General features: G+C 41.0%; 1 protein-coding gene across 3 annotated transcripts in view; it reads left to right on the top strand.

Annotated features, from left to right (window-relative positions):
- The window catches only part of MYZAP (myocardial zonula adherens protein), a 103315-nt gene that overhangs the window by 20596 nt on the left and 57561 nt on the right, over positions 1-25158 (top strand). For all 3 annotated transcript variants that reach the window (XM_073652979.1, XM_073652978.1, XM_073652980.1), the window contains exon 2: positions 13641-13730. In XM_073652979.1, the coding sequence (XP_073509080.1) occupies positions 13641-13730 (90 nt within the window). The remainder of the gene's footprint in view (positions 1-13640; positions 13731-25158) is intronic.

The raw sequence follows: 25158 nt of genomic DNA, 5'->3' as shown, positions 1-25158 counted from the left end.
AAACATTGTATCTACCCCAAAATGGTATCAATAAAAACACCAGCTTGGGGCACACAAAATAAGACAGCACACAGCTCCATATTCCAAAAAATGAAAACATGACAGGTCTCGGAAAATAGTGACACTAGAAAGTTTTTTCTTTTTACGAATTTCCGAATTTGTTTTAACCACTTAAAAAAAGAAAAAACTATACATATTTGGTATTTGCGTATGTCTACTGACCTGGAAATCATATTGCCAGGTCCGTTTTACAATGTAGTGAACAAGGTAAATAAAAAAAAAAAACAACTGTGAAATTGCACTTTTTTTGTAATTCCAAAGCACTTGGAATTTTTTTCCTGCTTTCCAATGCATCGCATGATAAAATGAATGGTGTCATTTAAAAATACAACTTGTCCCGCAGTAAAACAAGCTGTCATATGGCTTTATTGACGGAAAAATAAAAAAGTTATGGCTCTTAGAAGGTGGGGAGGAAAAATCGAAACTTAAAAAATGGAAAATGGCCATGGTGTGCAGGGGTTAATATAGTTCTCCATAAAATCTGTACCAGTCTTTTGCCAACTCTTGCTATGAAACCAGAAGATAGAAAGTTATACATAAATACTAAGAATAATTACAACACGTCATTTATTTATATATATATATATATATATTATTTTATTTTTTTGCTGACGTATCATCTTCATTCAATACAATATTTTAATATCTCAAACCCAGTAGAAACAGTAGATCATCTGCTTCATTATATTATATAACTAAATGATTAACTGTAAGTACTTTACTAAAGGTAAAATGTATGTGAACATTGAACTATGTGTCATCCCTGGGAGATTTGCAAGTCAAAGTGCGGGGCTGGGATCTGTTTGTTACTGGAACATTACAAATACAGAAACCGCGTTCTGCGAAATGTGGCTCATTGTGACCATGACAAGTATGTGTTATGGAATATTTCAAGTCTTTCTCATTTTAGACCACAAATATTATTTTTCTTTTTAACATTCAGTATCTGCTGATACAATCTTCCTTAAGCTTGATACTATTGTGTCTCTTGAATGCCGGCCCTGGAATTAAATATTTTGGGTGTGTATTTGTTTTTTAAACAGCAATATTTACATTTTTTTTAAAGAAATGGAAAATTATAATGTTGTAGAAATATCCATTGAAAATATGTTTGTATAAAGTTAATTGGAAAACATGTATAAAGTATATTTTACTCCTTTTCCAGCTTGCACTTTATGCCCATAGAAACAGATTATATACTCAGAAGCCAGTTTGTCTAAGGTAAACCTGATTAATGCAAATATCAATCCTGCAGCAGCAACTAAGATATAATGTATATAGGACACAGACATAGTCATGGACTGGATGCTGCCTGACAATGTGGTTCAGTATCTCACATACTGACTATAGGCTTGTGCGCACAATGTCTTAGAAGTGACCTGACACGTTTTTTAGGAGGAAGATGCTTCAGGACACCATGACGTCTTTTGTCCTGCAGCGTCTTTTTTGGTGTCTTTTTGGTCATTTTTGGCAACATCATTGGTCGCTGACTTTTTTTTTTATAAACAGGTATTAAATAAACCAGTGAAGCTACTTGAAGAATGGTCAGGTCACTTCTTTTAATGACTTCTCGTCTTTGGGAACCTGAAGCGGATAAACTAAGCTCAAAAGATGGAAGACATGCACAGCAAGTCATTTTTACATTACAATTAGTGTTGAGCGAGGGTGCTCATTTAACCCTTTAATCGAGCACGCTTGGGTGTTCGCAGAGTATTTTTGGCGTGCTTGGCATCTAGGTTTGAGCCGCCGCGGATGCATGTGTCACGACTTAGGCCATGGCCCCACTATCAGTATTTGGTCAGTATTTTTTCTCAGGAGTGGGAGTCAAAATCAGGAGTGGGTGATAAATGCAGAATTGGTGACTTGTTTCTATTATACCTTTTCTCTGATTGTTCCTCACCTGGTTTTGGCTCCCACTCCTGAGAAAAAATACTGATCAAATACTGATAGTGGGGCTGTGGCCATAGGGACCTGTCCTTGATCCATTGAGTCTCCAGTTGGGGTCCCAGAGATGAAACCCACCAGTATCTATATGCCAAAACATTACCAGACTGAAATACCACATATGATACAGACATTTAGATGACATTTGAGAACTTTCTATCTGCATTGCTATCATCTCTACAGAAGTCAGTGAAGCCTGAAAGATATGGAAGCTCTAATTTTGCTCCACACCTGTAGCAGTATTTAATGAACTTTTTGTTTGTGGGAAAACCCCTTTAAATAAAGACAGACACTTCTATATTCCATGTTCCTATTTATCTACATATTCTGATATCTCCAAATGCAGAGGCCCTATTCTTATCTCACTTCCTTTATGGAATTTATTATATGATTACAACTTCTAGGGTAGACCATACTTCCATAACTCCTTAGCGCACTGTGAACATACTGGCATTGTTTCTGTTTGCATCATTCCATTATCTTATATTAAAATAAATTTAAATATTATAAATTACAGCGCCATAAGCTTCAAATGTTGAAACATGCTGGAATAGATAACTATACTGAGCCCAACTGAATATCCCTTCCTGCCTGTGACTGCTATGCTATATATATTTGTGCCTGGGTTATAGGAAGGCACAACTAAGGCGTTTTTTCCTTGTTAATCTGCTTTGTATGTGATCAGATCAAAGCCTGTGGTCCGCAAAATGTCACCGTTCTACTTTAAGGCAACATTTACAGCTTTATTGAAACCTTTATGTGAGAATGTCCTGCAACGATTCAATTGACTAGTAAAGTACAAAATCTCCAGTCAACCAAATACGACCAAGAACTTCTTACTTTTAGTCTTCACATAATAACTCATTGATGTACAATTACAACTGTGAATTCCAGATTCCAATAAGAAAAGGGCAAAGGAATGATGTCACCTAAAACAGAAATACTGTGTTTGGTTGACTGAATTAACAGATTTTTGTGTTTTTGGTAAAATTATCATACTGTTATGTACTGACATGGAAATTTGGAAACGATAGAGTGCGGGCATCCATGGATAGTTTTTATACTAGCTACTTCGCTTAGCAGTTTCCAGGGAACTCTATGGTGCTCATCTTTTCACCTCTGTACAAGGATCTGGCCTTCGTTGTGAATCAGAAAATACAGCATCAGGAGATTAGCTGGGGTCAAAACCAGAGACAGAATGAGATGCAAAGTCAACAGGCAAAGGATGGGTTAATCAGTCCAATGTCAATTCCAGGAACCAGTCCAAAGGTAATCTAGTGGTTACGATCCGGTCAGAAATCAGAGTAGCTTAGCAGCATTCACACCAGGAGCAATATGAATGCAATTAAGCCAGTTTCACACATCTGGGTTTCACAGTCCAAGTACTGACCACAATATGGAGCCACTCACTGTGCCTTCGAAGCAGTATTCTTCACCTCACATTGAATTGCACCACTTTAGTAATTAGGATGTATATAGTCAAAGTTTGCCCTTCAAAAACTGTCAGCCACTTGTTAATTACTGTGTACACACTCCATGTCTGCTCTCCATCGGATAGCCTGTTTCAATTACCTGTTCACAGCAGGGGTGCAGGCAGAGATCCAGGGCCCCCAGCCTTTGATCTGTATAATTATAGCTCCATATATGACATATCTATGAATCTGTTGAGTTTGGGTTAAGAGACTTGGGGTCAGTCTTTACATAGTGGTCCATACTCGGAAACCATTTGCGAAACCAGCACTACTGGCAGGGAATGAATGTCAGTGGCAATTTAAAACAGAGTGATGGTCTTTGGTCAATGGTATTTACAACTAGTACCCATTGTGAGGCAGTGACCGGGATCGTATACGAGGGACGTTATATATCCCCCAGAATGTGTACAGAGACCTATTAAATCCATTGGAGTGCATTGCAGTCACACACACAGCTGCGGCTGCAATGCAGGAATGAAGGTGAGCATTGATCTGGTCAGACTATCTGGCTAAGGCAGATTAAGTAAAACTTAACAGGGCCTTCATTTCTGGGAGGAGGTCACAGGAGGAAGTGGGGCGGCCTCCTCCCTCCAACCCGGGTTTTCCAGTGGCTCTTGTCACAGATCCTTTAAAAGCCCTGCACTAAGGATTAGTGTTGTTCTGTATTGGAACCTGCTAGGAGCTTAGCAGGAAAGCTCAGCAGGATTGAGTGTGGCTGAACCCACGCCCTGGGAAGGCTCTGCACCTGTCAGGCTCTGAGCGGCCCGGCGTGGCCGTTGCCCACGGCAACCATTGTTTAAGGACTCGTGTTAACCCGGCTGCGAACCGGAAGACTTTTCTGTTTACCCGTGAGTCACTGAATAAAGCTGTTTATGTTGGACTTGCTTGGGTCACTGCCTCAGTTACTGAACGGTGTGAATACCGCCGCCTTACAGCTTGGTGGAGAATGCGGGCATAGTGACTGAGGCATACCCCACCGGCAGCTGCATGACTACAATCCGGCCGGCCACCTTTCAGCCTAACCCCGTGGACAAAATGGAGGAGCTGTTAAAGCAGCTGGTACTTACCCAGCAGCAGCAGTCTCAGCGGCAACAGCAGGAGCAGCATCAGAGTCTCCAACAGCAACAGCAGGAGCAGCACCAGAGTCTCCAACGGCAACAGTAGGAGTGGGAACAGCAGCATAATCAGCAGCAGCTACTGTACCAGCAGCAGCAAAAAAAAAAAGAATTGTTGCTGCAACAGATTGCGGCCCTGCGGGTGACGCCGACAGCACCAGCCTCAGAACGTCGCGAGGCCCGGGACAAGGTTCGCTCAGCGTTGAGGAAGATGGGACCGGAGGACGATGTGGAAGCCTTCCAGACCATTTATGAGCGCACAGCAGAGCGGGAAAACCTACAGGCCGGCCAGTGGGCAGAAGTGGTGGCTCCGTTTCTGGTCAGCGATGCCCAAAAGGCATACTTTAACCTCAGTCAGGAGGACGCCCAGGACTACCAGAGGCTCAAAGGTGAGATCCTTGCCCGACTGGGGGTCAATACATACGTGAGGGCTCAGCGCGTATTTTCATGGGCCTATGTGGAGACCGACCCGCCCAGTCTCAGGCTTATGACCTCCTGCAGCTGGTAAAGAGGTGGCTCCAGCCTGAGACTTTGTCTCCAGCCCAGATGGTGGAGAGGGTGGTAGTTGACCGGCTGGTGAGGACTCTGCCAGCCGCTATCCAACGTTGGGTGGGGCAAAGGGACCCCGGCACACTCGATCAGGTGGTAAGCCTGATCGAGCGCTACTCGGCCACTCAGGACTTTATCCGGGACTCTGCCCCCTCGCGGCTGTCATGCCGATCACTTCTAACCCAGGAACCGGGAAAGGGGTCGCGTCCCTCTGCTGAGGACAGTCAGCACCATACCCGTGCTGAAGGGGTACCCCGGAATGAGAGTGGCAGGAGACCGGTTCTCTCCCAAACGGTCATAAGACCTAACAGTACCTCCACCATTAGGTGCTGGCGGTGTCAGGGGCCGGGACATGTGGTTGCTAACTGCCCCCTGACTACGGACCCATGGACTGCGGGTATAACTGCCGGGTCTCAATGTACGCCCAGACCGTCAGCACTGCAAGCGCCGACCCCCCCGGACAGTGAACCCCAACTGTGCCAGGTACTGGTTAATGGGTACCCCGCGGAGGCCCTCCTAGATTCGGGGAGCCTAGTGACTTTGGTACATGGGTCGCTGGTGGCAGGAGACAACCCCAGTAGATGGACAGTCGGGGTTGTGTGTATCCATGGGGACCTCTGAGAGTACCCAACCGCGGAGGTAGTTTTGTCCACGCCATGTGGAGACATAAAACATGTGGTGGGGGTGGTAAAAACTCTTCCCTATGGGACTGTGTAGGGAAGAGACTTGCCCCTGTTCTGGACTCTGTGGAAAAACAAAATCCACTCTCCCCCGGTAAAATGTGTTACAGGCGCTGTGCCCGACAAACCTGAGTCAGGAGTACCTGCCGTAGGGGTGTCCAACCTAGGGACAGAGTGTGACCCCGATAGGTTTCCCCTAGAGGTGCTGGCAGGAGAGGTCGAGGAGACCCCATAGATCCCCGAGCCGGAAGTGTCCCGGGGCACGTTTGGGACCGCTCAGCTACAGGATCCCACTCTGACTCGGGCGCAGGAAAGGGTAAATGGCGTAGCTCAACAGCCCGGTGCAGATACTGTATTTCCACGCATGGTAGTCAACGGTGAGTTGCTCTATAAGGTAGACAAAATCAGGGACGAGGTCGTGGAACAGTTAGTGGTACCTCAGTCATACCGTCGATCGGTTCTGGAGTTGGCACACACACACCTGCTGGGTGGACACTTAGGGGTTAAAAAGACTCAAGAGCGTATCTTGCAGCGGTTCTTTTGGCCGGGGATTTACACAGAGCTCCAAAAGTACTGCGAATCCTGCCCCGAATGTCAGTTGACCACACCCACCACAAGTTTCCGTAGCCCATTGGTACCTCTGCCAGTGATAGAGGTACCTTTTGAATGGATTGCAATGGACTTGGTAGGGCCCATTGTAAAATCCGCTCGTGGCCACCAACATATACTGGTGGTCGTTGACTATGCCACCCGCTACCCGGAGGCTATACCGCTACGCCACACCTCGGCGAAACTGGTTGCACGGGAGCTGTTTGCCATGTTCTGTTGCCTTGGACTACCTAAAGAGATACTGACGGATCGGGGGACCCCTTTTATGTCCAAAGTGACAAAGGAACTGTGCAAACTGCTAAAAGTAAAACAATTGCGCACCTCGGTGTACCACCCTCAAACCGACGGGCTAGTAGAACTGTTCAATAAAACCCTCAAGTCCATGTTAAAAAAAGGTGATTTCTAAGGACGGAAGGGATTGGGACATGTTGCTACCCTATTTGATGTTCGCCGTCCATGAGGTACCCCAGGCTTCCACAGGGTTCTCTCCCTTTGAGTTATTGTACGGCAGACACCCTAGGGGTCTGTTGGACGTAGCCAAAGAGACGGGGGAACAAGAGCCGACTCCACATAGGTGTATAATTGAACATTGGAGTGCATTGCAGTCACAAACTCACCTGCAGCTGCAATGCAGGAATGAAGGTGAGCATTGATCTGGTCAGACTATCTGGCTAAGGCAGATTAAGTAAAACTTAACAGGGCCTTCATTTCTTGGGGGAAGCTACAGGAAGGCAGTGGGGCGGCCTCCTCCCTCCAACCCGGGTTTTCCAGTGGCTCTTGTCACAGATCCTTTAAAAGCCCTGCACTAAGGATTAGTGTTGTTCTGTATTGGAACCTGCTAGGAGCTTAGCAGGAAAGCTCAGCAGGATTGAGTGTGGCTGAACACACGCCTGTGAAGGCTCTGCACCTGTCAGGCTCTGAGCGGCCCGGCGCGGCCGTTGCCCTCGGCAACCGTTGTTTAAGGACTCGTGTTAACCCGCCTGCGAACCGGAGGACTTTTCTGTTTACCCGTGAGTCACTGAATAAAGCTGTTTATGTTGGACTTGCTTGGGTCACTGCCTCAGTTACTGCACGGTGTAAACACCGTCACCTTATACCATGCAATCAATTCGTTTTGTACAGTACATCACTGCCATGTTATTGTATTTATATTCAGTAGCTTTTGAACCTTTTAATTAATGTCAATACAACCATAGCTGTAAGGCTATGTTCACACACGTTGGGTTTTGCAGCGTATTTTGCTGCAGATTTTAAAATTTTCAGCTGTGTTTTGCAGTACCAGCAAAGTCTATGAGAAACCAGAATTCTCTGTTCACACATGTTGTTTTTTTTTTTTTTTGCTGCGTATTTTGTGACTTGGTTGTGTTTTTGGGAAACCGAGCATGTCACTTCTTTCAGTGTTTTTGCATCAGAAAACGGACCCGCGTTTTTTTAGCGTTTTTTCACCTACGGGAAGTAATGGGTGGTCAAAAAAACGCAGCAAAAACGCATCAAAAAACACAACAAAACCTGCCAGAGAAAAGTTAGCAGCAGATTTGCAGCAGAAAAAAACACAATGTGTGTGAACATAGCCTAAATGTAATGAACAAACCTGCACTCTCAGAACATTTAGGTTTTCATGAGTATACCGTAACAGTATAACTTTTACTGCAATAGATTGGATACATTTAAAACATTGATCAAAACATTTTCAGCAGTAGTACCTTTTCAAAAGGTGGCAAATTTTAACCAAATCATAAAGCAGGCTATGCACTAAACATTTTAAACTACGAAAAAAAGCAGTTTTACACCCTTTTCTGCCTGTTGACTGCTGGTGGCTTTCCTGATATAACCTACATTACAGAAGCTTGACCAAACACAGATATCTGTGTAAAAGTAGATTTTATTGTCTGTTGTAGTCTACGGAAAGTCATTCATACCAAATGACAGATCTGCAGCCCATCAATGGAAGCTTAGACTCAACCACAAATGAAGAAAGAGATAAATCATTGATTTGTCATTTTAATTTATTGCGTTGTTGTAGAAAAAAGGCAACCTTCATGGACTGAGCATGAACATTAAGTTGTTTGGAAAAAGACTATCTGAAAATGTCTGATGACCTTTAAAATTTGGTTTAACATAGATAACAACATTATATCCAGCCCAATATGAATCATCTCTGTGATCAGCATTATATGGAGTTGAACATTATGCTGTTAGCAATACACCAAACAAGAACATTTTAAATAGCTCAACCCAACTAATAGAACAAGTGGTTTCTTCAAATGCAATACACAGTATCACTTTTTATGACTATTGCCATCTCAGAATGATTTAACCGCCTCACAGCAAGCAACTTTAGTATTTAGTAGACTACATTTGGCTGTTATGACCCACCGCAAATGAGATGCATAGCCAGACACCAGCATTTGGTAGTGTTATGGAAGAATCTTTGCACAGTTCATCATGGGCAATACCTCCAGTACACGAATATACTAGGGTTTGCAAGCTGCAACCGCATTCCTCAAATCCCACCAAAGATTTTCTATGGGGTTCAAGGCTTGCAACTGTGATAGTCACTCCCTAATATTGCAGGACTTCTGAAACCAAGCGTTAGCAGACCTTGAGGTATGCTTGTGACCAGTGTCCTGTTGAAAGGTCCAATGAAACCCATTCTTCAGCTTCCTCAAAGAACGCATGATGTTTTCTCTTAGGATTTCCTGATTGATTACATCTTGACCACCATATACTGCAAGTTTTCAATGCCAGAGGAAGCAAAGCAGACCAAAACTATCACCAAGCCACTGCCATGTTTCACTGTAGGCAGGAAGCTCTTTTCAGCATATGCTTCATTCTTCCTCCTCTAGACATACCGCTGGTCGGTAGACCTGAAAATTTTCATTATTGTTTCATCACTCCACAAAACAGAATTCCCAAAATCCTTTGACATCTATATGTTTTTTTTTGCATAATAGAACTAATTTTTCTTGTGCTTTTGAGTCCATCTTGGAGTTTGGGCATGGAGCACTTCAGCATTTACTATGCGCCTAACTGTGCTAACAAAAACCTCAGTGCCTGCTGCCACCAAATCTTGCTTCTGATCTTTTACAGTCATTCTAGTTTTTGATCAACTACATCCTCCGGGATCTGGTGGCAGACAATGATATATTCCTTTTTCTTCCCCCTCCAAGTAGTGTAGCCAGTATTTCTTAAACTTTGAACTTAAAAACTAAGCTTCCATCTGCATCTCTAGGAAATTCAATGTCTTTGTTATGTTTTTGTATCCTTTACCTTGTTTGTGCAGGGCAATGATTTTTTTCTTAACTTTTTGGACCACTCTCTTAAAGAGGTTGTCCACTACTTTATCATTGATGACCTATCCTCAGGATAGGCCATCAATGTCTGATTGGTTGTGGTCCGACACCCGGCATCCCTGCCGATCAGTTGTTCTTGGTGTCAGCAGGAAGGGCTCAATTGCGAAGCTGCTCCACCTTCTAATAGTGGCCGCGGCAGGGTATTGCATGTCTGCACCCTATTCAAATCAATAGGAGGCGGATGTGCAATACCCTGCCACACCCACTATCAGAAGATGGAGCAGCTCCATAATTGAGCACTTCCGGCCAGCAGCTGTCGCCGCCCAGAGCCGCTGATCGGCGGGGATGGACTCTGGCTGATCAGACATAGATGGCCTATCCTAAGGATATTCCATCAGTGTTAAAGTGGTGGACAACCTCTTTAACTTAGCCATATTGCTAACATGCAATCAAATGTCACAGTCCACAAACCTCTAACCTGTCCAGGTATTTGTTGTGTTTTATGTCAAATACACCTGCTGCAACTAATAAAGCCATTGATTACTTACATAAGGTGTTCTTGAGAAACACCTGATTGGTAAATGTGTGCTTTTATAAGACATTGCACTCAGGGGGTGAATCATTCTGAGACTGCAGTAGTCAGTAAAGATGCCATTTTGTGTTGAATTTAGAGAAACCAGATATAATAGTTGCTGTATGGAGCTATGTATAATGTTCTTGTTTGATTGGTTAATGCAAACGGAAGATAGTTTGTACATTTTGCTTATAAAACTAATTTTCAAGGGGGGGGGGGGTTGAATAATTTTGATTGCAACTGTACCTCAAGTAAGATATGTTTATCAAAGGGATTGCTTTTGTAGGCTTTCTAGGTATGACCTATTAATAACAATGGACTGGTTTAGGCAGGACTATAATGAAGGTCTTACAACTAGAAAACACTTCATGTAATTACCGTAACTCTAACAAAAGGGAAAACTATGAGTAATGTTGTAATGCCTTTAGATTAAGTTCATTCATTCTCTTAGCCTCTGATGTAGAATTTTAATTGACCAAGCTAAACCCTTAACGCGGTATTTACTAAGCCAATAAAGCCAAATAAATTGATTGTAGTTTAATATTGTTATAGAGAGGAATGTGTTCACTTGGGGAAATTCTTTTTTATTAGCATTGTATATAGATGTGAGAAGTTTAGAGTTTACATGGCAGCTCAGCTATCATTATACAATATCAGGAGCTCTTTTATATTTGCAGCCATAGGAAGGTAAATGATGGATCTAACCCTTGGTAACTGCTACCCGAAAAAAAAAAGCTGCTTTGTTCCGGCAACATCTGACAACTTCCGTCCGGCACCGGTAACCGTTGATCTTGAGGATGTCGGGTGTCACACTCCCACTGATCAGATATTAATGGCCTATTGTACGGATATGCCAGCAATAAACAAGCAGTGGTCAAACCCTTTAAATACATTACAAGGAACTCCAGCAACTTTCTTGCAAAACATGACATTGAGTTTGTGATATACTGTAAGATAGGCTGAAAAAATGAAAGAGTGAAGCCTAATAGACCATTTACACCTAGTATTAATATACAGGGAGTACAATCGATCATTCCTGCTTCTGTCATTGTTTATATCAGTGGATGTGCTCTCAATCGTTGGCAATTTTTAGGCTTGCATAAAAAAATGCGATCAACTTCACATTCTTTGCTCGTTTGTGGGCAGATTGCCAGATATGTTTACAAGAGCAATAATCAGGAACAAGTCCTTATTGGCATTCATATGGCTGATCATCACAGCAAAGAATGCTGTGAGATTCCAGCTCTGAAGCCTGAAAACTTGTAAATGTATCTCTGAACTCAGAATAGGTGCAAAATAAATAAGGCAATAAAGGGAAGAACAAAATTAGGATTATAGGCTTACAAAAACAGCTAGCACAGGGGCAGCACAATGTTTCACTAGTTAGTACCGTAACCTTGCAGCGCTGGGGTCCTGGGTTTATATCTTACCAAGGACAACATCTGAAAGGAGTTTGTATGTTCTCCCCGTGTTTGTGTGGGTTTCCTCCCAGTTCCTCCCACACTCCAAAGACATACTGATAGGGAAATTAGATTGTGAGCTCCAATGGGGACAGTGATGATGTCTGTAAAGCACTGGGGAAATTAATGGCGCTATATAAGTGATTAAAATAAACAGAAGCCGACTGGCGGTCTTCTAATTGTTCTGTGGCACTTCCATGCACACACAACGATTTGTAATACATTGCGTGCACTTAGGATATCAATGTTCTTGGCAGCGCATGTCCTGTTAATACAGGACGAGGTGCTACTGAGAACAATGATTTTTAAGCAAACCTGAAAATCATTACACCCAATGAATGACCTTTTTCTCATTTGTTGGGTGATTGTCAATCTGTTTACACTGGCCAGTTATGGGGAAACTAGCGATCCTATAATTGGCTAGTGTAAATGCACAGTTACACTGATGCGCAGTATTAATGAATCTGAATAGCTTCTAGGCCGCCAACATGTTGTACGACTGATAATATCACATTCCACTGTGTTTTTTTCTATCAAACGTACCTTGCCAGACCTGTCGTGCGCTATATTAATCATGTGTGGCATGTGGCTCTTGGAGCGCAGTGCACACCCTGGAATGTCCCTGATGCATATTTGTACTTGTGGTAGACTTTACCTTCCTTCATTTGATAAATCTCAGCTTTGTTTTTTTCCCAAACCGCACACAGTAGACAGAGGCTTCTGTGTCAGTCACCCGCAGTAAGCTGGGCAAGAGGATTATATTCTTTGAAATGCTGCTTGTTTGCGGAGTCGTTATAAGTTGTGCCCTGTCTCCAGCTGAAACCATATTGTTTGTCAGTAAAGAACGATAATAACTGGACACTGTGAAAATTATTTATTTCTATACACAGGTAGGACTAACGATAGTCTGACGACAGTATAAAAAATGAAACAGTTTTAATTCATCTGCTTCATTGTGTGTTCTGACAAATACAAGCTCCCGACAAACCTCGCATCAATGTGTTTGCATAACCAAGGTATCCCTAGATAATTAACATGTTCCCCCTATGCGTCTATAATTGTTAATGTAGTGAGGATAGCGTCAGACATGTAGAAGACCGCGTTCTATGCAATGAGCAATATACTGTAGACAATAGCAATGAGTATATGCTGGATGGACTGACTACACCGGTCTCAATCCGAGTCACTCTCTGGATGTGATGCTTGTTTGCAGACTATTCACAGTCTATAGTACGTGCAGGTCTAAATGAATCACTAATACATTTTACGTGGAGATTCCCATTCGCTAGATGCATACAGAGTGCTGACATATTTTTAATCATCATAAACATCCTGATTCCTGAATAATTGGGATGGTCCCAGTACTAAGAGTTGAGTGTCATAATCTTGTGGAAGAACAGATCCTGCCTGAATTTTTTTTTTTAACTAGTAAGCAAAACTCAAGGCAAGCGTGATGCAATGCTACGGGAGAATATATATGTTCAATATCACATCCGATGGAGCATGTCATGATTTTATTTCCCATGAATTCCATTTCAACTTATAAAAAGAAAAATTGGAGGCACGCTGAGTAGAGGCCAATAGCAGTACCAGATGCATGCAACATCCCTGAATAATATCTTATTAATAGGTGAAGCAAATATGTAATTCTGATTAGATGGTTTATGGGATCATTAAAATGGCTGCCCATAATAATAATAATAGTAGGAACCAAGACTTTTGTTTTGATGTTTGCCACAGTTTTTTTTTGTCCTTTATTAAATTTCAGTATTTGCATCAATTACATATACATACAGGAAAAATATTATTGTATTATTACTAGTTTTATTATTATTATCATCATATGCGGGAATGTAATGTAAGCTACCATTCTGTGATCTACAGGGGAATATCTGTCGGCTACGTCTCACGCTACCTGTCGAAGGAACATCAAAAACGGAACAGAATGATTTGATCAAGGAGAATCAATTACATGTAAGTAAACTGTTAATGATGATCCAATAAAGTCGCTGGCAGAAATGAGCAACAGACCATAGAATGTGAGTAAATGAATTTTAGGCTTAACATATTTTTTGTTTTAACTATAGTTAAATTTCAATTAAATTAAGTGGATATTAAAGAAGTTGTCCACTACTTTATATGAACCCCCCAATGTATCCCACCAGGGCCCAGAAGTGTTTTTGTAAACACCTTGCGGTACCTTTTCTGCCTGTGAGCGGCGCTATCGCTGGCCGCTCAGAGGCATCACGTGACCCTTCACTGATGTCACGTCAAGTGAGGCGTGACATTAGTGATGATCTCCCCCGCACTTTTCCAGTGAATGAGGAGAGGGAGATCGCGCGGTGGATGCCGGGTGAGACGCGTGGGGTAACCCCGCCCACAGCCCAGCAGCCACCGGTGGAACGCAGTAGTCAGTACCCTGTGCTGCAGCCGAAACTTAACATGACGTCAGCGGATGTCAGAGTCGGCTGCAGCCGGGGGTCACGTGATGCCTGAGAGCGGCCAGTGATAGCACCGCTCACAGGCAAGAACAGCAGCACAAGGTATTTACAAAGACACTTATGGGCCCTGGGGGAATACATTGGGGGATCATATAAAGTAGTGGACAACCCCTTTTAAAGTGGCAACTGCAGTTTGAATTGCTGATATAAAAGGTGAAAGGGCAATTCCTAATTTCCAAGCTCTTTGAACAACACGCTCCTCCATCCCATACGAACATGAAGGAATATGGTTCTTTGATATTCTGGCATTTATGCACAAAATCAATTCAGAGATTCAAAACACACTTCATAACAAAGAATTGGAGTGAAACACTGACAAACCATGCCGACTCACTCAACGTCAATTCTGAGCTCAACACAAAAAATGTTTACAAGGTCAAAACACATTCCTCAACCAAGTTAGCAGCTCTTTAATTGTCTGTGGTCATCAAGAATGTAATAATATAACTCAAGCTTCCTTGTGCTCTTGGCAATGTTGGAAGTGTAACGGTGTGGGTAATTTTTAATTTATATTTTAAGGGGTTGTCCTAGGAACATTACTCTCAGAATACATACTGTATTTAAAATGGTGGAAGCCAGCCAAAAAAATAGTGAGTCCCATTGAGTTTATACTTCTGCCCCTGATGCTCAGAGGCCTCATGGAGATATAAGCCAAAGGGCACTGTCCAGTGTTGTGCTTGACCTTGCAGCCATCTAGCAAAATGACATCATTGCATTGTCCATCAACTTTTTGCATTATCTGCTCATGCACATAAAGCCTAAGAATCATTACATAAAGCAGTCAGGTGATGACCTCACATAGAGGTATTGATGTAATATAACAAAAAAACTGTAGCAGGGGTAGAAACTTATATTATCATTTTATAGAAAGAGGAGTTGTCCACCTTTAAAACTATTTTTTTCTTAAATGCTTGTATTTTTGGCTAAAAATGTCTTTTGTAATTTGGTTTCATTTAAAATGTTGCACTGTTTGCCTTCTATAGCCTCTGTGTTACATTTCTACAACCTCTGGGTTGCCATCTATTGCTGACTGCAGAATGAGCTAACTGAGAATCCATTGGTGAACTTGTTCTGAAGGTCCAATGGGAGAGTTTTGACAAAATTATGTCTTTTTTTTAGTTCTTATCAGCTGATTTATTAACACAGAGCACATCAAAATTGCATGTGCAGGGAAACAAAAAGCCTGTAAAAGCCAAACAGTGCAATTTTTTTTTAACAAATCCAAATAGAAAAAGAAAAGATTTTTAGCCCAAAATACATGCAGGCAGAAAAAAAATCTTTCCAAAGGTGGAAAACTCTCTAGGAGGGATTGTTTTTTCTTCTACCGATTTCTTGTTGACATTCTAAAAAAGAGTGAATTGGAATTAAAAAGTCCCTTATTATTGTATTGACTATTGGGGAATGATTTCAGTGTTTCAATAAATTATTATTCTTTATTTTAACAGTTTTGGCCAAGATTACAAATTTTAGGAGGCTCATAGCTATAGTAATACATGGTATCAGAATTATCAGCATTGGCATTGTATAACCTACAATTGTGTTATGTAAAACAAGACACATACAAGTCGCTCTTTGTTTCTTTATTGGCAATCTGCTCCTGTTTGCTTTTCTGCACAGTTTTCTTCCGGTATAATATTTATGTGTCCTTGCCGTTCTGTTTGTTAGTTTTGGCATTAATTATGTACAACACTTTACCACAAAGACAATAGGATAAATACAAAGCAATGGACAATGCTGAAGCCTATGAATCTGGAGGGGGCTGGCCGTCCCTGTAATGACACTACACTGCCTATTAGCCACATGTCATTTTAATGGATTAGTAATTTATTCACATACAGTGGTGGCCAAAAGTATTGGCACCCCTGCAATTCTGTCAGATAATACTCAGTTTCTTCCTGAAAATGATTGCAATCACAAATTCTTTGGTATTATTATCTTCATTTAATTTGTCTTCAATGAAAAAACACAAAAAGAATTGTCCTAAAGTCAAATTGGATATAATTCCACACCAAACCTAAAAAAGGGGGTGGACAAAAGTATTGGCACTGTTTGAAAAATCATGTGATGCTTCTCTAATTCGTGTAATTAACAGCACCTATAACTTGCACACACCTGTTAGGTGCCACAGGTAATAACTAAATCACACTTGCAGCCAGTTAACATGGATTAAAGTTGACTCAACCTCTGTCCTGTGTCCTTGTGTGTACCACATTGAGCATGGAGAAAAGAAAGAAGACCAAAGAACTGTCTGAGGACTTGAGAAACCAAATTGTGAGGAAGCATGAGCAATCTCAAGGCTACAAGTCCATCTCCAAAGACCTGAATGTTCCTGTGTCTTCCGTGCGCAGTGTCATCAAGAAGTTTAAAGCACATGGCACTGTGGCTAACCTCCCTAGATGTGGACGGAAAAGAAACATTGACGAGAGATTTCAACGCAAGATTGTGTGGATGGTGGATAAAGAACCTCGACTAACATCCAAACAAGTTCAAGCTGCCCTGTAGTCCGAGGGTACAACAGTGTCAACCTGTACTATCCGTCGGCGTCTGAATGAAAAGGGACTGTATGGTAGGATACCCAGCAAGACCCCACTTCTTACCCCGAGACATATAAAAGCCAGGCTGGAGTTTGCAAAAACTTACCTGAGAAAGCCTAAAACGTTTTGGAAGAATGTTCTCTGGTCAGATGAGACAAAAGTAGAGCTTTTTGGGAAAAAGCATCAACATAGAGTGTACAGGAAAAAAAAGAGGCACTCAAAGAAAAGAACACGGTCCCTACAGTCAAACATGGCGGAGGTTCCCTGATGTTTTGGGGTTGCTTTGCTGCCTCTGGCACTGGACTGCTTGACCGTGTGCATGGCATAATGAAGTCTGAAGACTACCAACAAATTTTGCAGCATAATGTAGGGCCCAGTGTGAGAAAGCTGGGTCTCCCTTAGAGGTCATGGGTCTTCCAGCAGGACAATGACCCAAAACACACTTCCAAAAGCACTATAAAATGGTTTGAGAGAAAGCACTGGAGACTTCTAAGGTGGCCAGCAATGAGTCCAGACCTGAATCCCATAGAACACCTGTGGAGAGATCTCAAAATGGCAGTTTGGAGAAGGCACCCTTCAAATATCAGGGACCTGGAGCACTTTGCCAAAGAAGAATGGTATACAATTCCAGCAGAGCATTGTAAGAAACTCATTGATGGTTACCGGAAGCGGTTGTTCGCAGTTATTTTGGCTAAAGGTTGTGCAACCAAATATTAGGCTGAGAGTGCCAATACTTTTGTCTGGCCCATTTTTGGAGTTTTGTGTGAAATGATCAATGATTTGATTTTTGCTTCATTCTCTTTTGTGTTTTTTCCTTGCAAGCAAATTAAATGAAGAGAATAATACCAAAGAATTTGTGATTGCAATCATTTTCAGGAAGAAACGGAGTATTATCTGACAGAATTGCAGGGGTGCCAATACTTTTGGCCACCACTGTAAATACTAAAGTTAATCCAGCCATGAAGACATATACACATCCGTACTCACCAAGACTGATACAGTCTGAAAAAAATATTTATTACAAGAATACTGTTTTCTTCTTTTCTCTTATCAAAAGGTGACGTATAATTGTATAGAATTGTATAAGTAATACCCTTATTAAGAAAAAAACAGCACTTTAGAATTGGGGAAAGTAGTAACATAACTGAATAATAAAAATAAATGAACAATTACACACAACAGTAAGACATCATATGATATATCTGTTTTTCTAGAGGAGGAGGCTGGTCACAGGTTCCTCCACCAGCCACCATTTTATAGATATAACTGTTGGTCAGTTTGAGAAGAAAGCTGCACTAATAAGACAAAGTGGCAACCTCTTTATCTGAGAATCTGTCAGTGAGCTCGTCCTGACATCTGTAACTCTTTTATCTGTCTTTTTCTGAGCTCCTCTCACATGATTTATGGCCCCCTGCTAAATTAAATTGAATCTGCAGGGAAACAAAAAACCTGTAAGAGCCAAATGGTGCAAAGTTTATAATGAAATCCAATGTCAAAAAATATTTTTAGCCCAAAATAAATGCATTTAAGTAAAAATAAAATTCCCAAAATGTGGTTAACTCCTTTAAATATAAAGATTTTAAACTATTTCCTAGCACAGTGACATATTACCACAATGCCGCTGACTTGTATTTATCTGTGAATCAGAGCTCATGTTCCCAGGGGAAGCAGGGAAAACACGTCACCAGAAAGCTCTTATCAGTATAGCTGCCTCTAACTACGAGATGAAGGCCAAATATATGGACCATTTATCAACATTTTATCAGAACGTTAAAGATCTTTTCAGTGTGGGAATCTACAGTGATTTAGGTCATGAGTTGGTGAGCAGGATAAATTTATTTATATTAATAATGGCATCACTTCTACAATTTCTTAAAGGGAACCCGTCATGTGAAAAAATGCTATTAACCTGCAGATATGGGGTTAATCTGCAGGTTAATAACGTTCTGAAGCTGCCCAGCGCCTGCACTTAAAGCCCCACTGCCGGGAGGAAATGAGAGAGCAGCCGCTGTAACCGTACCCCCAGACACTGACTGACAGCAGGATCAGCATTAGTCAGTGTCAGGGGTGCGGTCACAGCCATGGCTCTCTATATACAGAGCGGTGACTGAATCTGCATCAGCACCACCCCTGTGATTAAAATTTGAACGCTGTGGGGAGGAATAAAGTTAATTTCCTCCCGGCAGAGGGACTCCAAGTGCAGGCGCTGGGCAGGTTCAGAACATTATTAACCTGCAGATTAACTCTGCAGTTTTCACGTGACAGGTTCCCTTTAAGTTATTGTTACAGCTATACAAACAGACTGAACTATCCTGGAAAGTTTTAGAATATTTTTTCAAAGAAATAGCAACACATGACTAGAATATGTGAAGTAAAATTAGCACTATAGCACTATCAGCAGTATAGCAGTATGCTATATAATAATAATTATACAGTGCATATAATAATGCTATCTACTAAATACTATCTATTACAAATACAAACTAGAAATTTCTCCTTCTGCCTTCATCTGCCCATAGGTATTATGATCCACTAAAATAAACCAGAATTTGTTCCCATGCTTTTAAGACAATTTCTGAGGCAGTCACTTATATTGTCTGTTATTTCACCTCGTGATTACAGACTAGCAATAATCTTCAGGAAGTTTTGGGTGCTGCTGTATTTCACTGCACTGTTCTGCTTTGTAATGAGTGTATATGTGCGCACGTTAAGTATTTGCAGCAACTCTTTCTGCTGAAAAAAAGTGTTGGCAACAAAAAAGCTGCATAAAATATGTATGTTTTTGCCACATTATTAGGCATATTTACGTCTGTTTTTCTTGATTCTTTTGAAAGGGTGAAAAATGCTGCAAAAATGTTGAAAGAATTGACATTCTGCAGATTTGAAAAAAGGCTTTAATGGTTCAAATCCGCAAGGAAAAAATAAGCTGAGATGTCAGAAATATCATTCACTTTGCTGGTACTGTAAAACGTTGCATTTTTTTCCGCAGCAAAAACAGGCAGAAAAACATGGCAAAAATGCAACTTTTTTGTCTCACTGACACCGTACTGCAAAATTTCTGTCTCATTCTAGCAAAACATTTAGGTAATCTCATCCATACTCTGCAAAAAAAACATTCTGCGTGGAAATTTACACTTAGTGCAACAGATTTTTTTTTCTATCACATATAAATGTAGCCATAAGAGTATGTTCACATAAAAGACTTTTTCCGTCATTTTGCAAGGATCTATACACAATATGATTTTTAACTTGCAGGTTTTGTTACAGATTAAAATTCACATTGCAGGTCAAATTCCATGATTCCTTTTTTTGCAGTGTGTTTGTTTTACTGTGATTTTCTACAACTTTTGTGTACGCAAGTCTGTGCAGAAAGATCCACAGCATATCCACTATGTGTGACCATACTCTAAGGTATATTTGGGAAGAGGAGGTCCAGACAGAGAGAACCGCTCTATGAAGTACATAGAAACGACATACTTTGCATTCATTCTCCTGACAATGTTCAACTTCCTTCTGGTTAAGTGGGTTAGAAGTTAAACAAGAAGCAATGAGTGGAATGTAAAGAGCGCTGACGTCCAGGCAAGGAATCTTCCTTAGAAGTGGATATCATACAGTCATATTAGGAAGAGAGACTGAAGCACAACAGGCTCCATGATTAATACTTTATTTAAGATTATTTCAATTAAACCACCTATAAGCACTTTTCACTTAAATTTCCATGTGCACTGTAATTTAAGGGAGGTAGAATCAGTACCAATACAGCCATATGACAACCCCTTCATAAATACTATACTACACTCAACTCCCACATCAGTGCCGTTATACTGATGCCATTGCCAGCGCTGGGTTTCTCAAGGCTTGCATGACATTATTATTCTACGTGAGTACTGCAGCCAGATAGCAGTTGGTAATAGGCTGCAGTTCTCACACACATCTTTCGGATGTCCGAGTTTCATCCAAAGGAAGTGAGAACACAGCAGGTCTACAGTGTCCATTTTAGGAAAAGATCAGATATCAAAATCAAACATCAGAATGATGTCAGTTTGAGGCTAAATACCCTGACAAGTGATTCTGACAAGTGACTTTTACAAGTGACTTTTAGAACTGTAATAATAATAAGAAAATGTCACTGTTCGCTGATGGGACTTGAACCCAAAATTCTGTGTCCAGAAGCCAGTGCACTAACCACTGAGCTATAAACTCAGTTGGAAAAACCTAGGCGTTCTATTTGGTTATATGATTTTCAGTGCAAACCTGTCTGAAACTGATTGGGACTTATGCACAGACTGCAAGCAAGCCAAATTCAAATCATGTGTGAGTCTGATGTGTGACTTTCTTCAAACATCAGAATCAGAATCACAATGACTTTTAGTCACCCTGAGTATTTTCATGTTTGATCTCATAAGACAAGAAAAGCTCACAGGCAGTATTACTTGACTGTATAGTGCAATGGTAAGGCATCAGCCTCTGAAACTACAATGTCTGGGTTCAAATCCCATTGGGAATGAACACTGTACAGCTCAATAGCTGATTGGCTTAACCATGTCACACAAATCTCGAGAGATTGGGCGCCGATATTGCTGGAATGCCACCAGTATAGGAGGTGAATATAGGGTATTTTTTTTTCTTTACATGAGCTAATATAGTATTTAATAATGGGTTGTTCAGGTCAGCCTCCAATAGATATCAACCACAGTGTGTATTCAGTATGTGGTGCGGCAAAGCAGGATTGCATGAAAACGCTCCGAGAATATTTTCTACTGTTGGATTTTAACATGAGCTAATAGAGTCAGTCTTTTTTAACCCTTTTGGCAAGTGCCAGTACTACACTGCATTAAAAGGGACCTGGCTTTTCAGTAAACGCGTTTTCCCTACATTTTGCAGATTGATGGGACTCACAGATTATACAAAACGCTACTCCAAAAGCAGAAATAATGCATACTGGCTAGAGAAAGAATATGTCATATCTCCCCATCTAGTCAAAATGGACAACAACATGCAGTGGGTCACCTAACATAACACCTATGCTTGGAAAAGAAATTTTCCAAATACCACTTCCGAGTAAAAAATACCAATTTTATTAACAACAAATAGCGATTAAAAGATCATAAACAGATAATCACATAGAATTTTTTTTTAAATATTGTCATGAGGAAAAGGATGAGACAAAAAATTTATCAAGCGCACAGAGACAGAATGGACATAAATATTCTGAATTACAGTAGATGGTAACAGTAATATCTCCCATACTAAATAATGGAGCAAGCCATATGGTGCAATTTGTAACTAGAATAATGTCCACAAGTGTCCATGGATCACAAATAATTCAGACTAGTATGAAGAGAGTAACAGAAAAGTACTAGCATAGTTGCAAGCACCTAACCTAAATCATTATGCTTACCCATCAGGAGTATGGATAGGTTCTGTCTTGTGCCACCGATAACGCCCCGACGTGCGTTTCGCACACCCTGTGCTTTCTCAAGGGGACTCACAGATTATGACTAATAGGTAGGCCATTATGCTTTACATACAATAATCTTTCATATGTTTAATAGGCCATTATGCTTTACATACAATAATCTTTCATATGTTTAATTGGCCATTATGCTTTACATACAATAATCTTTCATATGTTTAATAGGCCATTATGCTTTACATACAATAATCTTTCAAACGCTTAGAAAACCATTGGATGTTAACAGCAAGTGCAGAATAGATCCATAGAGCTACAGTGTGATAAAGATGTATCTTGTGTGAGATGTAGCTAAAATACATATAAATATTTGTCTGTTCCTAAATATTTATAACATGGCAAACAATGATTCCTATTATTGATGTAGCTTATGTAGCTCAAAATTATTGGAAAGCAAGCTTAACGATATTTCTGTTACTAGAGTGCAGGTTATTGTGGGAGCTTAGATGACAATTACAAGGCCAAAACCACGTTAATACACAAGGTTTACAGGGGAATGGAGCTAAACCACTGTCTTTTTCTACTGGGCAACTAGCAGAATTATAAACAGCAGATACTGGAATGGTGGTGCCAAAGTCGCAGTTGTGAAAGGATCAATGTGCATGTCTGACCAACACTTCAATCACTTCTATGTGCCTGATGGCGGTAGCCATTCTGTCCGTTCCCATAGAAGTAAAAGTATTGGTGGTCACCCATGCACATAGCTCCATTCAGATAGGAAATGTTGGCATCCCTGTTCTGGGACTGGTTGGCTGCCCAGTGATCATACATTTACCCCCTATTGTTAGATGATCAATATATTTAGTGGTAAACCCCTTTAAATAACCGAACAGCAAAAAAAATAAAAATAATAACAACTCACATTTACTATAAGGCTAATATTTATATTACAGGATTTTTAACTTCTATATAAATATTTGTTATTTTTACAATGCATTACATATCACATTTCAAAGAAAATCAGTACAGCAGCTACAATAGCCATGGCTACCCCTGGGGCTATTACGGGCTTTTAGTAATGGGAATGACTTCTACGGCAGGTAGCTCCATTGTAACTTTATAAGACAAAATTACTACCTGTCAGGAATAGCTTTCAGGCTTTACAATCATACTACATTATTTTATGCTTTTACCATTTGATGGCATGCAAACAATCTGAAAAATAACATTTTAAACATTTTTTAAAAAGCAGGTCAACAAGAAAAAATGCTTTGCTCTTAAAAAAGGGAAGAAAATCCTGAAGATACTCAACTACGTATATGCGTAAAAAAATCCAAATAATAAATATTTCCTACAAAATTAGAGTCATGGATCTCCAAACTTTAATAAAAGTATTCATTTTTATTAGCATACTATATAAAAATACGAGCTCAATAAGAAGTGAATAAGTAATAAGTAAATAGCAACCAAAAGAACAAAATTATAACACAATGAAAGGTGGTATAAAATACACAGTGAAGATCCCAAAGAAAAGGGAGGAAGCAGGGACGTACATAGAAATCATGGGGCCCCATAGCAGAAGTTATAATTGGAAACCCCCCACCCCCCAAAAAAAAGAAATTAAACAATTGTCAGGGTCACAAAAGAGCAGATCTCACAACTTTCCAGCTTTTACATAGTAATTTTCATCCTGCTCAAGTCCGAGATTCCTCTTTCATTGCCCCCTTAAAGTATTATGCAAACAAAAGTGCCCCCCAAACACGGTATGATTCCCCCATGGTGAATTCCTCCACATGCACAGTATAATGACCCTACTGTACCCCACCTCACTCCCAAGGCAAAGTATGGTGACCCCAACTGTGACCCCCACACAGCCCTCCACGCACTATAATGGGCCTACATACAGGATAATGGCCGGCACTAGCCCTCCAAACAGTATAATGGCGCCTACACAGTATGATGGACCCCAAACAAACCTTCACACTGTATAATTGCTTGCATACAGTATAATGGAACCCCACATATTATAATGGCCTCACATAGCCTTCCATATAGTATAATGCGCCCCCATAACCCTCCATGTAATATAATGCATTCCCCATAGTCCTCCATAGAATATAATGCACTCACCATGGTCCTCCATAAAATATAATGCACTCCCCATGGTCCTTCATATAATAAAATGCTCTCCCCATGATCCTCCACCCAATATAATGTACAACCTATGGTCCTCTATACAAGTATAATGAACCCCCCATGGTCCTCCATACAGTATAATGCACCCCCATTGTCCTTCACGCAATATAATGCGCCGACCATGATCCTTCATACTGTAAAATGCAACCCCATGGTTCTTCATACAGTATAATGCACCCCCATGGTCCTCCATACAGTATAATGCACCCCCATGGTCCTCCATACACTGTAATGAACTCCCCATGGTCCTCCATACAGTATAATGCACTCCCCATGGTCCTCCATACAGTATAATGCACCCCCATTGTCCTTCACACAATATAATGCGCCGACCATGATCCTTCATACTGTAAAATGCAATGCCATGGTTCTCCATACAGTATAATGCACCCCCATGGTCCTCCATACAGTATAATGAACTCCCCATGGTCCTCCATACAGTATAATGCACTCCCCATGGTCCTCCATACAGTATAATGCACCCTTATGGTCCTCCATACAGCATAATGCACCCCCATAGTCCTCCATACAAGATAATGTACCCCCATGGTCCTCCATACAGTATAATGCACCCCCATGGTTCTCCACACAATATAATGCACCCCCCATACTGTATTATGGCCACCGGTCCTGGTTCCACCTGATGCTCCAGTCTCCTCAGCGTCTAGTGTGAAGTGCCGGACTTCTCCTACCAGCAGGTGCCCTGTAATGATGTCACCGCGCCTGTTGCACTGAGACGTCAGACGCCAAGGAAGAAT

The sequence above is a fragment of the Phyllobates terribilis genome, unplaced genomic scaffold (assembly GCF_046119375.1).
Source record: "Phyllobates terribilis strain yellow unplaced genomic scaffold, ASM4611937v1 Scaffold_11__3_contigs__length_659146591, whole genome shotgun sequence".
In the NCBI taxonomy this organism is placed as follows: domain Eukaryota; kingdom Metazoa; phylum Chordata; class Amphibia; order Anura; family Dendrobatidae; genus Phyllobates; species Phyllobates terribilis.
Note: the sequence above shows the minus strand (reverse complement) of the source record. Positions and strands in the feature narration are given on the sequence as shown.